At 34.5% G+C, this 15,940-nt stretch overlaps 1 protein-coding gene across 1 annotated transcript in view; it reads right to left on the bottom strand.

Annotated features, from left to right (window-relative positions):
- Positions 1-1,194: 1,194 nt before the first annotated feature.
- The window catches only part of LOC111502309 (glutathione synthetase), a 29,069-nt gene continuing 14,323 nt past the window's right edge, over positions 1,195-15,940 (bottom strand). The window contains exons 4-8 of the mRNA XM_074181758.1: positions 14,819-15,057; positions 9,881-9,979; positions 7,074-7,286; positions 4,212-4,439; positions 1,195-1,499 (exon numbers count right to left, since the gene is read on the bottom strand). Coding sequence (XP_074037859.1) covers positions 1,370-1,499; positions 4,212-4,439; positions 7,074-7,286; positions 9,881-9,979; positions 14,819-15,057 — 909 coding nt within the window. The 3' untranslated portion in view covers positions 1,195-1,369. The remainder of the gene's footprint in view (positions 1,500-4,211; positions 4,440-7,073; positions 7,287-9,880; positions 9,980-14,818; positions 15,058-15,940) is intronic.

Genomic DNA, 15,940 nt, shown 5'->3' with positions numbered 1-15,940 from the left:
TTTATACGTTAATAGATGGAACAAGAATCGTTTCCAAATATATCATGGGTGTGCCATATAGTGCATCTATAAATGGAATACCGAAGTAAGTTGGATTTCTTTATTTTATGAAGAATTTAGAGTTCAGTATATCGAGTGTTTTCGTTAAAGCATTTTACATACGGAGGGGTCCAAGTAACACACTTTGGTATTTTTATCCATCTTGATTTCAGGACACGCTGAATTAATGTGAAATCCAGGTCAAAAATGTCAAATTACAAAACTAATAGTTTTACATACTTGAAAATTTCATGAATAACTTTTTACACCTACTCATGTTTCAAAAAGTTCTATTTATTAAAAAGAGTGAATACGATCTTGTTGAGGTTAAACAGAAGACATAATATACTTATAGAAGCAACAAAAAACATAGAATTTTCAAAATAAATAAAATATGAACGAATTACCAAATTTGCCTTTTAATGTTATCTACTTTGTTTCGATTCAGATAGTAATTTCTTAGAAACACTTGTATTTTCTACACACATACCTATTGTCTCTTAGGTTAGGTTAGGTCTAAAGTGAGTGGATCTATCCGACCCTCCACCGCAACCTGCAAGGGTTTATTGTGGCTCACACCTATTCACACTTGGTCAAATTAACTCAGCTTCTTAACGAAGCCGATTAGTTTGTATGGTGAGTGGTCTTTCAGGTCAGATGGTAATAGAACGGCTCTGCCGAACTCTATAAGAACCTGATTCGGTCCCCAGCGGGGCAGGCACAAAGTATATGCAGAGGCGACACACACTGTCTGCCGACAGTCCAAGTCTCTGCATATGATGATTCAAATGACAGTGACCTGTAAGAAGGCCTGTTAGACATCGTAGTTCATCCCTACTGTAGTCCAACAACTGTTTGGTAATAAGCTTCGACGGGTGAATAAACGCCTTGGAGTGAGCCAATCCTGGATGATTCTGCCAGAAGTCCAGACATATTCTTGCCATCCAGGTGTTCAAAGTTTGTTAGGCATAGCCTAAAGCGATGCCAATGACAGGTTTTGTTCCCATTGTCTCTTGCCTAGATATTTTGAAAGGTTTTTGATTTCAAGAAAGTGCTATATTTTCAAGTAAAAAATATTTTCTAATAGCTTTCAGACAAAATTATTATCTTTTCTAGTATTCAGATACTGTTATGGTTTCCTGAAACTAGAGGAACTGCATGTTTCAACTAAAATATATATTAACATTTGTTTTACAATTAGATCGACGCTCAATGTAAAATATTATAAAATAAAATTAATATTAGTATTTTAGTCTTAAAATAACAAGGAATGTACACTTAAAATCACAATATTGAAAAACCTTTTCAATTCTCTTCAAATTATTGTACGTCAACAATCCAGTAAATAAGGACTATCTAATGCTCCGTCTCCAGCAGCAACTCCTCCTTCATTCGCTGTAGACGTCTTTGTTCGTAACATGTGACCTACTTGTCTATTCACCAAAATGTTCTCTGAATCCCTGTGAATAAAAAATACTATTTGAACAATATTTTGGGTATTTCAGTTTGGAAAACCTTTCAATAGAATATCTCAAGTTACTAACAAATAAAAGTGAAGAGGTTTTGTGGCACTAAGATTTCAGTGTTCTTATGAAACCTGGTAATGTCATGGGGCTGAATGACATTCTATTCAATTTTCAGGCAATAATTTCGACATAAAATATAAATACGTACACAGGTTCCTGAAAGACGTTGATACCGACTGTGTCTGTGTCAACCGAACCTGCCGCCCTAAATAGTCCTGAAGATGAAACAATAAAGTTTCGAAACGTCGACAATTTAGAAATTGGTTTTCTTCAACATTTTGACCGAATTCCCGCCAACTTGACAATCAAAATCATATTCAACGGTCGCCATCCTATTCAAATTATAATAATGGCAGGGGTGGTTATTCGACATCAGAGCCTTTGGTAAACTTCACTATAACTTACCCGTGCAACTGGTGTAAAATCGGACTGGCAGCCCAAAGGCATCTTTGAGAAAAAACTCTTTTGACCCATTGGTGCTGACCGTGAATCCACAGTCTATCCGTCTGATAGACCCCCTCGGTTTCAAGGAATAGAGAAATAGAGCCCCACAAACTACCTGTTCAGAAGGTCAGAGCGAAGGTGATGGAGTTTATACGGACGATTTTTCCAACGTTGACAACCCCGGCAATGACACAAAACTCTTTGAGTGGACACATGAGAGATAGCCTTGTGCATTGTTACGAGAGTAGCGAACCTGCCCGAAGGGGTATATTCAAATTGAGAATGCAGGGTTGTTTTAAAATACACCAAGAGCATATTGCCTGTTCCGCACAAAATAGAACTGATAGAAGTGGCAGATCCACCACCTCTCAGCATGGCTAGAAAGGAGACCCACATCGTGCCACCAATGGAGACATTTGGTACACGCAGGGCGCCCCACAAAATTCGGCTCCTAAAGCCAAAACTGGTTTGAATGGGTGCAGAGGTCTATGATGTTCCTGTAAAAAAGTTGACATATAACAAGATATGGAAACAAAGTACAAGTCAGCAAAACAACACTCGTCTAGTATCCAACGTATGATGAACAACAAGACTGCGAACGAACCTTTCACTTCCGCTGTGTGGAGAATAGTCGCTAAAATGCAGAAGGGTCCTTAACTTGATGTTACAAGTTATTCACTATTCTCCGAAGTTAGATGAATAGATGAAATGATATTCGAGCAGAGAGGATCAAAGAGAATAGCAGCTGGCTGTGAAGAGAACCTGCTCATCGATATATGTATGATGCAGGACTCAATACAGTATACCCGAGAAAATAGTGAGATGCCTTGATCAACTGATACCACTCTGAAGGACTCACTTTATCATAACAGACTAGGGTTCTAACAGAACTGGTAACTTTCGATAGGGGTGTATTCCATGATGATTTTCTGAGACTCTGTACTGTACTATTATTGCCATTTTTTGTTACGCTTACGAAAATTCGAGGTAGAGCACCTCCGGAGACCAGATTACCTTATAGATGAACTTGAATTTCATGTCTCCGGAAGAAATGATCTACTCTTCAAAGGTGGTGGAAGAGTTCATACATGATAATAGTACCTATGGACTTTGCGATAGACAAGTGTGTAACGCGGTCCATCAGTTTTGGTGTCTGAGAAAAATGGATTCTCATGAACAACATCATAAAAAATCTCAACACACTTCGAATTTCAATTTTAAATTAACATTGTTTGACTCCAATGTTTACTTTTCCTTTAACTCTTTAGGACTGATAGTATCTCCTTTAAAATGTATATTGTGGGTGCTCGTTTGAAAGGGTTTTCAATTGCCTATCCATCAATGAAAGTATTTTTGAATTTAGTGTATTCTCCATCAAAATTATTTGAAAGGAGTTCAGCAATGCCTCCATCGTTGTCGTGCGCTCGTTTTGAATTTTTGAAAAAAAAGAGTTTTGGCTTTCTACTTTTCCATTTTGATACAAAAAAAATATGTTTTCACCACTTTCATTCACTATATTGTGTAGAATGACTTCTAATTCAATTCCATAACGAATGTTTGGAATAAAAACTCAATAGAGAAAAGTGTTTTTTGTATAATTCAGTGTTCATATAAAAGTATTTGTTTCGAAAGTTTTTTCTTTCGTGTAATTAAATGTTTATATGAAAGTAGCTGTTTCATGAGGGCTTTTTCTCCCAGCTTGTGTCTGAAAGATATTTCTTTGTATGATTGCTTCCTTCCTTTCTTTAGAAGATTCCCACTTTTTTTGTATCAAGATGAAGAAGTAGAAAGGCAAGATCTTTTTTCCTCAAAAACTGGTTTCTCCTAAAAAGTATACCCCTTTCAATTTGAATTTTTGTATTGAACTTTTTTTCAGATTGTGAAAGGTGAAAATTCTCAGTGAATTCAATAAAAACTTGATTCACTTCACAAAAAATGACTTATGTTCCATTATTTGAAACGTTACTTGTTCTCTTGTTAACATACTATATTGAAAATGTAATTTATTTCAAATAAATTGAAGATAAATTATATTGGTGTATAAGGAATTGAAAACTTTTTAAATCGACTATCACATGCACTTCCGTTCTATTTATAAATTTCAAAACGGTTTTTACCACTTCAAAGGACTTGAAGAGGAGATATGGAATTATTATACTGATAATATAAAAAGAATCATCATTATCGGTAAATTTCTCTTACCCAAAAATAACTCCGAATATTCCCATCTCTGACACCATTTCCGAAATCGGAGGTAAATTCGAACCACCAGGCCGTATCAAGTATCCACGAGTGATGGGAGGAAAAATCCTTTCCATTAATATCCATGCAGTTCTCTCCATCTTGTCTTTCATGTTCAGAATAGCATCTTTGATATCAGTTCCGTAAATGTTGTTTCCACCGCCTTCCCTTTGTGGTTTTAAGACATACCTGTAGATTTTATTTTAGTAATATAGGTCGGATATTTTGATATCGAATTGGAAAAGCGACTGCTTTTTTCAAGAGATAACCCAGGTCTAATGAAAAATCAAAATCCAGTAACAAACAATTCTGTTAGAGGCACACCAAGTTCTCACCAAGAGACACACCAAGTGTTTACATCAAAAGTGAACAATATAAATTCCGTTATTAACGGAATACATCATTTGATCTATTCTATTTGAAAGATACGTGATATATGTGGACAGATATCAGTTAGATATTTGAGACTAGTATGGTAGTTGAATTAGATAATGCATTAACTAATAACATGGCATAGGCTTTACTTGGGCTGAAATCAGGAATTTTCACTTACAGATAGATAGATAAATAGGTGTTCTTTATTCGTTCAAGTGTACAATACATAATACTCAAGCGGGTGATGAACATGTAAGTAATATAAACAAATTATTGATGAAAAAGAAGAGAAAAGAAAAAGTGAACATCTAAAAAGGGAAATCTAATAGCTTATTAACTAATATTACACATTGAAATGTATTTTTTTTACCTATGATACATAACATTTTATATAATTATCACATATGTTACTGATCATGTCAAAAATTTCTTATTGCGACAATATGGACCAGCGTATTCAGAAAAGCTGTCTACATTTTCCGTTTGGTATCCGGAAATATAACCACATATCTTCAGCCATGCAAGAATCAGGATGGTTAAAAGGTGAGAAACTTGAAATCAACACACATACAGTTTTGATATTTCGCCAACTTGTTTATTTACTAAAGACACTTAGAACATTCTCAACAATAAATAGTTTTACCATACGGAACAGTTCAGTTTCAGTCATACACAAACACAAATATTTCATCTTCAGCCGCTGCTTCTCGTATAATGCAACTAAATAGATCTTATACAATGAAAAACTTTTGAAAAAGACTAAAAACTCACTCAACTGTCTAGTCTCTTCACCGTTCCCGACCGTGGCATTACAAAAAGGAATTTTCTGTAGCGGTTGTATAAATTTTCTGGTCTTATCATGACAGTATCACTGTTAACTCGACTTTTTTTGTTATTGTTCAATTATTGCTATTTCCAGGTTGACTTGAAAAACAGCCTTGGCTGATACTCGACCTATTCACCTTTATACTTAAAGTTGCTTTCTTTTTCTGTTTTTGTCAATTTTAATTATACTTTTATGGCGAATAAAGATGTATTATTATTATTATATATTGAAAATAGTAAATTTATCTTCAAAATATTCCTTCCGTGTATAGTGAGCCTTTTGTACTAATGACTGCCTAAGATGATGCTTCATTTTATTTATTGGCATTTTTTCAGATTATCGGACAAATGATTTAAACTGTAAATTTCACGTTTCTATGAACATAATAATATATTTTCAAATCCGCATATTTCTGACATGCGGCAGTATGGATGGTACAAAAATAGTTTCAACAAGAATAGGAACATTTTTATTGACAAAACTGTAAATAAGTTGTTTTTTAAATTACTTGACAGATCCTAAATAAGCCAATTTCAACTACTTCACGGATCCCAAGTAAGAATTACAATGACGATAATTATTGTTTTCATATAGTTTATGAGACTGATATTATTTTTCTAAATTCGGTTAGTATCGGAAAGAGTATGATTTTATAATTGGCATTTTCATATTCTTAAGCGGGTAATGATTTCCAAAGTAGTTTTTATGGTGATTTGTTTAAAATATATATGTTTTTTGATATTTCTGATTATTTTACGTTAAAAAAATCATTCCTTTCTGTTGAGCCTGTGGTAATTCTGTGATATACTGTGGTGAAGGAAATTTCTAAAATCTTTTATAATTTTCTGTTATTTTTATCTTGAATACATTGTTTCAAATTCCTTCAATGAATAAATAATTCGTGAGTAATAATCATATTTGTTTTTATTATTAGGTATTTGAACCGAATTGAAAAATTACTCATTGTTTTCAAATATCTCAAACCGAGAATCTTGCAGACACGTTGTCAAAGATGAATATGTATTCAAGTATTAAAAATAAATGTACTTTCAAAATTAATGAGAGTGTTCATCATTATGAAACTATAACAAAAATCAATATACCATATGTACTTCAGTCAGAATACATCGGAATATAAATGTTCAATGAACTTCATGACCATTTGTATAAAGAACATAATTCGAAAGTTAACAAAACTATTTACAAAAAACTATTACAAAATTTCTACTTGAACTTCGAAATATTGTTTTTCCGACTCGAATTTTATTAAGTTCCATTTTTGCATTCGGAATTTACTAAATTTCATTTTTAGGAAAATTTGTGGCTCTTCTTGAAAAATGTGTCATTCATTGAATATATTTTTTGATACTTAGATTTTGTGCAATTTTTAGTCGTGAGTATTAATTAACCATTATCATACATGATGTACTTTTTGGAACCTTTGGTGTAGTAATGAATATTACTGGAGTTTTTTCCCAACACCAAATCGTTATTTTTACACCTCGACACGTGTTTCGATCACCAAGTGATCATCTTCAAGAGGAAGATAAAACTTATCTTCAATTCATTATCATACAATTCATATTGTGTATGTGAAATAAGTTAAAATATATATCAAATACCTTTCTGGATTTCTCAAAGCCATTTCAATTGCTTGATCGCCGGATTCATCAAAATCGAGTCCATACAGCCCGACGAAAAGTTCTCTCACTGCGTTGACTTTATTGGTGTCCTTTAAAAAATATTCAACAGCTCCTGGTTTCGATAATTCTTGTTGAACTTTTTTGGTACCAGCCAAGTGATACTGAATCGTTGGGCATTTGATTGCCTTCGACCTGCAGATTATTTTCATTAGCTATAGTTCAAAAATTGTGACCTAAAAAGTGAAAAATCAATAATACATGTTAGGAAGAAGGTAACCGTTAGTTAATGTGAGTAGTCAGTCTACTCGTCTAATCAATCGCTATGTGGAACGGTGGATCGAGCCCGACGCCAGGAATAGCATGTTGAAAAGTGAGACCTCGTTAATGCTCAGCTACCACAGGTTTTGACTTCTGAAGGTTGACGTTTGTAAGAGTGCGACAACTGGTTGATGTAAAGCAGATTATTTTGAACAGATTCTCTTATGAAGTATAAACAAAATATTGATATCTTGATTGTTTTGACCGATACTTGAAGGATATCTATAATTACTAGCGATTAAATGAAAAAACACTTGTTTTTTAAATATACACAATATATTTAAAAAACAAGTGTTTTTTCATTTAATTCCTATAAAATGTTAATAACTTTCAGGAGATAAAAATTCATTTATTTGCCAAGAAAATGAATACCTGAGTTGTTAGGAATCACACGTTAGAAGGTAAAACCTCATTAATCCTTAGCTCGCACAAGTTTCGACTTCTGAGGGTTGTCGTTCGTAGGGGTGCGACAGCTGGTTAACGAAAAAAACAGATAACAGAATTATTTCATTTTTACTGCCTTTTTCAGTACTTCAATTTTGTTATGCATACTTACTGGGTCTTTTCTTACTGTGAACAATATATTTAACGTTGAATTTTTTGCATTCACTTGAAATCGTTAGCTGACTGAAGCATTTTCAACAAATTGGAATGATATGGAATATATTTCTATTTCTGTTTATTTTGAAAATGAAATTTCTGAAATTTATTTATGATATGACCCGGTGAGCCATTATGCCACATATGGGCATAATGATGCTTGAAGGTCAGCTCCGGATACAGAGTGAAAAGATTCGCAACAAACAATTTCAGAAGGTGGCCATGAAAACCTATACAGAAAGTTTTGAAATTTAACTAATCGTGAATGATCGTCACATTTTCATTGATACCTGATAATTTTTTCTTGATTTTTCAAAAAAATGTCCTTCTATTGGAGAGGTTGAGAGCCAAAAATGGACCTTGTTAGAAAAACAGATACCTAATTTATTCTCAAAAATATTCCACATATAGGTGGACTTGTTGAAGTGATACTCCTATGCATTATATAGAGGAAATTTCAGAAATAGCTGTGACAAATCTATTTTTCTCTCAATGTTCTCAATCCATACTTACAAATGCAAAAGTCAGTCACTTAACATTCACTCATTCATCTATGTTTCTCTGTACTGGTAAGTCCTAGGAAGCTCAAATTCAGAAACTATACAGGGTGTTTCAAATTTGATCCTCACCATTGGGATCTCGAAAACTATGAGAGATACGAAGATGGTTAAATTGGGACAATGTTCCGCATTTACCTGACTAACAATATGCCGTTGAGAAAGTTCTGAAATTCCGAGTATATCAAGAGGTATCCTAAAAAAACCGAAATTTTGGAAAATGTTTTTTTTCTGGCTTCATTTTTCGAAGGATTCGAAATTAAATTACACTTCCACATTGCCACATTCCACATTGCACATTGCCATACATCATTGAAAAGGTAAAATCTGGTTCTATTCAAAACAGAAAGAATCCAATGTGGCAACCATAAAAAAGTTGATGATGGTGGCCGGAAGACGAAACGTCGGATAGCAAATCTGAAAACACTTTCATGTAGCAGGGAAAAAGTGGCAATGTGGAAGTGTACTTTAATTTCGAATCCTTCGAAAAATCAAGCCAGAAAAAAAAACATTTTCGAAAATTTCTGTTTTTTTCGGATACCTCCGGATATACTCGGAATTTCAGAACTTTCTCAACGGCATATTGTTAGTCAGGTAAATTCTCCACTTTGCCCCAATTTAACCATCTTCGTATCTCTCATAGTTTCCGAGATCTCGATGGTGAGGATCGAATTTGAAACACCCTGTATAGGTGCTTCATCGGTCTTAGATACGCACTAAGAAAGGATTTTCAAATATTCCAACTGGAGAGCCCCCCGTGGGGATAAAAGAGGAGCGTTTACATATGAAAATCCCTTTTCATCACTATTTCTCACTAGCGGTATATTTTAGAAGGCTGAAATTTTGTATGTAGGTTCGTTTTATGTTGAAGATATGCAGTAAAAAAGGATTTTTGAATATTCCAAATAAGACCCCAGCAGCGGGGAAAACAGGTGCGTTTATAAAATTATCTTCAATATATCCTCTATCTTATCTGTCCATGAAGTGATCCATATGGCCCCTTACAGCATGTCCTTTGAATGAATATTTTTAAAGATATTACATATTCAAAATGCAGGGATATAGCGGTTGCGGCGGTACCGGGCCGATTATATGTCGCTCTTTCAAGAGTAACCTCTAAAAGAAACATGTTTGTATTGTCTACTGACAAAAAAAGCTGTGAACGTTGTAGGTAGACATTCTATAGTATATTTAAAATCAGCATTGCCCCCGTGCGGAGCCGGGGCTGGTCGCTAGTATGAGTATTGGTATCGATAGATGAACAGTGTGAGCTTATCGTAAGTAAATCACCCTAAGGACCTGTCTTCTTACCTTTCAATTAACAGTCTGGCGTCCCATTCTGCTTTAGATGGATAGTGATTAGGTTCATACCCTGCTCTGAAGTAAACTACTGCAACTTCATCTTCATCTCTGAAACATAAAATTGAATTTTTACATTGAAAGAAAAGATGAGCAGAAGCAAATCATCATTTTCTTCAATGGTTTCATGATTGGAAAAAATCAAGTGGAACTAAATCCAAAGAGCTAGCTGGTCAGGATTGCTCCATAATACATCCAAAGGTGTATTATTTGTTTAGAAGAGGAGTTCTCAAACCTGTTTTCTATTGAGGATCTGGCCACCATAAGACATTGTCGAAAATCTCCATGATTTTGTTGAGAAAAAATTTGAATCACCTCTAAAAATTAATATAACGCACAATAATTTGATCGTTTGAAACACCGCACCACACATTCGCTTCCATGCTGTCCCAGTCTTTCACTATAAAATTGAGATTCAATAGAGCCCACCATCTTAGAGATTCAACTACGACGTTTTATGTTTAAATGGTCAAGTCTATCAATAAAATTGGAAGAAAAGGATCTACATGCTTTTTTGTCGTGGTACCAGAAAGAGAATTCTAAAACGCATGTCACAATCTCATTCCTGAAGAGAAATAATGAATTCAAAATTATAACATTTGCGTTTACATATGAAAACTAGGTACCTTTTCATCAGTGTTTCTCCGTACCACTATATTTTCGGAGGCTGAAATTTTATATGTAGGTTCGTTGTATGTTGTAGATATGCAACAGTGGTGCAATTTCCGAAATGAAACGCAAAAATCAGAATCATCTTATGCAAATAAAGTTTGCTGGAGCTACAAAAATTACATTTTAAACATTTTTCACGATGACTTTTCTTTCACTTTACATTTGTTTTAGCAAAAAAAATAAATTTGAGAGGTATTGTAATCCACGTGGTTACCATTGTTTTGGTTATTTTTCATCTCAATTGGAACAGAAATTAATAGCGGAGTCTAAGATTGAAGCAAATATTAAAACAATTCGATATGATAGCAATTTCACAGGTTGCAGTGTATACGAGATATCGTCGGCCTAAGATGCAAATGTCCTAACTCCCACTTTATGCCGAAATCGAGCTTTCGCTGCCCTCTGGTAGTCAAACATCTATTGACAGTCGTTCTATCATCAAAATACCTCTCTTCGCGCTCAAATATACGAAACGCGTTTGGCGAATCTCCACTGCATTCAAATTCAATAAGCAAATTGCCGAACTCCCAGTTTCAACACAGAGAGCAAAGTGTGTGTGCATGTCTTCTCTTGTTATGTGTTAAAATGTACGTTCAAAAGTGAGTATTATTCAATAATATTATTCAAAATGAATCTTGGTGATTTATGAAGCACACAAATAATAGTTTCAGTTGAAATATCTAGTAATTCTTCATTCAATTTCACCACAAATTGGTTGGTGAGGAGTTAGGCCATCTTCGATCTTCTGTAGACAGGAGTTTGGTCATTTGCTCTCTAAATTGGATTCAATGTTAATGGCTATTTCTGGAATATATGTTATTAACTTTCAGTAAAAATTTACCCACGATTGTTCATAATTATTGACTGTTACCCATGAACCTGCTAATATTCAAGTACCTGATACGTTAGTTCCTGACACTTTAGTACCTGATACTCTGGAAACTGAGACTCACGAATATTATGAACATGGAAATGATAACCAAGAGCCTAATTCTCATTCTGATTCTAACGACGAGACATACGAACAAAGAGAGAGTGACATGGAAACCGATTCCAGTGGCAAAGAAGATCGAGAAGAAATGCCAAGAGATCAAAGAGCAGCTGAAATTTCTCTGAGAAAGCGCAGAAAAAGAAGATCGAGCAACCTAGAAAAAACAAGAATGAATTGAATAGACAATCTGGAAAGGAATATTTTGGAGAAAAGAAGCAGGAGGAGGAATGTGATTTCAATGTACTGAAAGGAGCCAAAGTGATGGGAGCAAAGTGCAACTGTGGGAAAAATCAGCCTTGAAATGTAAAGAAATATCCGATCAACAGAGGATACAAATATTCGAAATATTTTGGAAACTTTTGTGGAGTGAGAATAGAATTTTTCTCTCAGCACTAGTTGAAAAACTGCCAATCAAGAGAGCTAGAGATCGAAAAGTTGAGAACGAATCAAGAAGAGAATTTTCATACGTGTATCATCTAGAAACAACTACTAGAATCAGGTTATGCAAAACCATGTTCTGCAACACTTTCTCTGTTCCTGTCAGAACTGTAGGGCGTTGGATGATTGATAAGCATAAAAATAGCAGCGTATGTGAAGATACCAATGAAACTGAATTACCAATGAATTGAAGAAAGGTTGAAGTAGATGCGAAGAAAGACAATCTCACGAATTTCTTCAACAGTTTACCGAAACTAGAATCGCATTACTGTCGTAAATCAACCAGTAATTACTGGTTACCAATTGGTAATCGAAAATGGAACTTTATAGATTTTACAAGGATAATTGGTGTAAGGAAACAGTTTCATCACCTATATCCATTGCGACCTTCTCTAATACATTCGATGATTTGAATTTGTCTCTATTCTCACCCAAGAAAGACGAGTGTGATATTTGCGTCAGTTATAAAACAAAAAACATCGATGAAAAATACCTACCAGCAACATTCAAAGAAAAAAGAGGTGTCTCGACAAAAAAAAAATCTGACAAAACGGCTGAGAACACGGAGGTTTTTACAATGGATCTGCAGTCAGTTCTTTCAAGCCCTAAATCCAACGTTTCCTCTTTATATTATAAAACGAAATTGATAGTACATAATTTCACAATTTTCAATTTGAAAACTGAAGATGGGTTCTGCTTTCTATGGCATGAAGGGAACGCAAGTCTGTCTTCAAACACGTTTGCTTCAATCATTTACCAATTCCTAGAAACCCACGTCCTACCCGAAAGAGATCGCTTTGATAAAATAATTCTGTACAGCGACGGGTGTACATGCCAGAATCGAAATGCTCTTCTTTCCAGTGCTCTTTTTAACCTCGCCAAACAAACAAAAGTAATTATAGAACAAAAATATTTAGAAAAAGGGCATACACAAATGGAGTGTGACTCAATGCATTCCACTATCGAGAGAAAACTTATGAAGAAAATTATCAACGTTCCCGCGGATTATGTCGAAGTATATGAAACTGCCCGTATCAATCCAAAACCTTACACAGTAAAGTACCTGGATCACACTTTTTCAAAAATTTCCAACATATTCAGATTATCAAGTCTATTCGACCAGAGCACTATTCGATAGATAGACCAGAGTCTATTCGATAAGAGCACTTCAGTATAACGAAAATGGCATCATGTATAAAATCTGTCATTCTGAGACCTGGAAACAATTACCATGCAGATTCAACAAGAAAGATAAGAAAATTTGGAAATATGATGACTTGCCACTGATGTATCCCAATCCTATACCCATAAAAAATGAGAAATTTCAGGATCTCATGAGCCTCAAAGTATCCCTAAAGAAGGACCATCATGATAGTTTACCACATTTGTAGAAGTTCACTATTCTTCAATTTCAGTTTCGTAGTTGTATGAATGAAGATAACATTCTTGTATATAATTTTCCATTATTATTTCCTTCACAGATATGAAGTAACCTAACTCTACAATAATGCCTACACAGCTCTTGAATATGGCCTATCTCCTGTATTTAATGGAAAACCTTCACTTTATCATGAGAAAAGTCATAACCCTAATAATATCATAGTATTAATCATCACTTGACAGAAAAAAAATCAAGTTTCAATTTATTGAGGAAATGAGAAAGTTTTTTGTGTCTAATGTAAAATTTGTATTTTTAGAGTTAGGACATTTGCATCTTAGGCCGACGATATGTTAAAAAAATAGCTAGAATTTTCGCGTTTTGAAAACAATATTTATTTAGTATGCACTTGTGCCAGCGCTTCTTTCAATCTTCGAAACATTTCCTAAACTATCAACATTTAGCTCTTTCAACAATGCGCTTTTAATGTAAACAATGCTTATAAAAAGATGGCCCTTTCGATTTTCATTTATTTTTGGGGATAAGAAAAGGTCACATGAAGTCATGTCAGGCTAATGTGGAGGCTGGAGCATTCTTAGAGTATTGTTCAGGCTGAAATTTCACAAGCAATGAAGGGGCGCCTCAAACAGCGTTGAACTTGTAGTTGGTACTTTTCATTGTTCGTTCGTCCTCGTGACAAGAATTAATGATGTATTATGCTATCAAAATCGAAGAAAACGTCATATACGTAAATTCATGTTTTGTCACCTGTTGTAACATGTTTCCGTAATTCTTCAGCGTCGTTCACTTCATTTACAGACTCCTGAACAACTTCTATTCGTTGCTGTGGCAGCCAAACCAATCGATATGCCAAAATTATCAGCGACTTCTCTAATTGTGATTTAGCGACCGTTCATAATAATTTCTTTCACTTGTTACATGTTATCATCGGTTGTTGATGTGTTGGGCGTCCGGGGCATTCAGCATCTTCAACTTCTTGATGGTCATTTTGGATACACTTATACCACTCGTAAACTCCTGTTTCAGCAATTTCACCATAGACCTTTTGTAACATTTCACGCACTTCGTTACACTCCATTCAATTTTTAACGCAAAATTTGATACAAATTCTTTGATCCATCCGTTTTAACAAATACATTGCTCATCTCATTAAAACATATCCAACCTTAGCGGCTACCAGGAATAAAGTAAAATGGAAACAGTGAAAATAGTTGAAAATTTTATCATAATTCTGGGGCATGTATACCAATCTGATAAAAAACACCTCGTAATCCAAATCAGAGCATTCTGTCACATCATTAATTGTAACAGTAAAAATATAAAAATGAAATTGTACAGACCTGTTTCTGATATATTATTTCTCGAATGTGGTGATAAATAAAAAACTTACATCGTAAATGTTTTTGTCGAGCTGATCCTGCCTCTATCACTGATTTCGGTCAGAGTTTTTCTAACAACTTTAATGTCTGGCCTTAATTCTCTAAGTCTGAATTCATGGAATCTCTGGTCGGCAATATTGTAGGAGATATTTTCGATAATAAATAAAATTATGGCTTCTGGATTTCCGTATGCTTTCCATGCTTCTAACATTCCCTCACACAACCCATCAAGAGCGTTATTTTCGGGTAACTGTAAATAGAATGGTAGATTGTTATTGCTAAAATCCATATACAAAGGATTAATACAAACACTACAGTATTTTCATTTGTTATAACTATATTAGGATATTTGAAAACCACCAAAAAATTATTGCGTTCCATAGAAGTCTATATAAGGTCGACTTCTCTTAATATTAGTGAATTGTCATTTGACGGTCACTAAAATAGTTTTCTCAGCTGAACCTCGTCTATTCATTATTTTTCTGGATAGATATTATCATTATTATTTTGTGCTTCAACATTGATTATAGCACCCAGACATAATTTCATAAAAAAAGGATATAATATAAAATTTTGGGTACGTTGCGAAACAAACAATGACTCTGCCTTATCTAGAAAACTGTCTGCAACATGTGAATGTCGATAAATTCCCGTCCTTACATCCACCACTCGTTGGACTTATTGTTACAGAGGAATCTTTAGGTATAACTCGCGTTTTGATGACGTACTTGAAGGGTTAAGTTGTACGTAGTGAGAATTCGACGTAGCGGGAATTAGACGTAGTAATATTCCTTGGTCCTGAGTAAATAATTTTTCTCACGTCGAATTCTCACTACGGCGAATCCCACTTACGTCGAATTCCCGCTACGTCGATTTTCATTACGTCTAAAACTCGATACTTCGAATGGGTCTGAGATTCAAGGACTCTCGTATTTCTTTGACGTTGAGAAAGGGAATAGCTTTTATCGTCACGATAGCAAGAATTTGACGTAATAGGAATTCGCCATAGTGGGAATTCGACGTAGTTATATGCACCCGAACCGAACCACTTATTTTCACCTGTATTTTCACAGCCCAATTGAAACGATAAATATTAATACTAGTTTTTGAAGTGTTCGCAAGAATACGAATTT

Source organism: Leptinotarsa decemlineata, unplaced genomic scaffold, assembly GCF_025532065.1.
Source record: "Leptinotarsa decemlineata unplaced genomic scaffold, Ldec_3_MD MMD2_tig00026314_RagTag_RagTag, whole genome shotgun sequence".
NCBI classification, from domain to species: Eukaryota; Metazoa; Arthropoda; class Insecta; order Coleoptera; family Chrysomelidae; genus Leptinotarsa; species Leptinotarsa decemlineata.
Note: the sequence above shows the minus strand (reverse complement) of the source record. Positions and strands in the feature narration are given on the sequence as shown.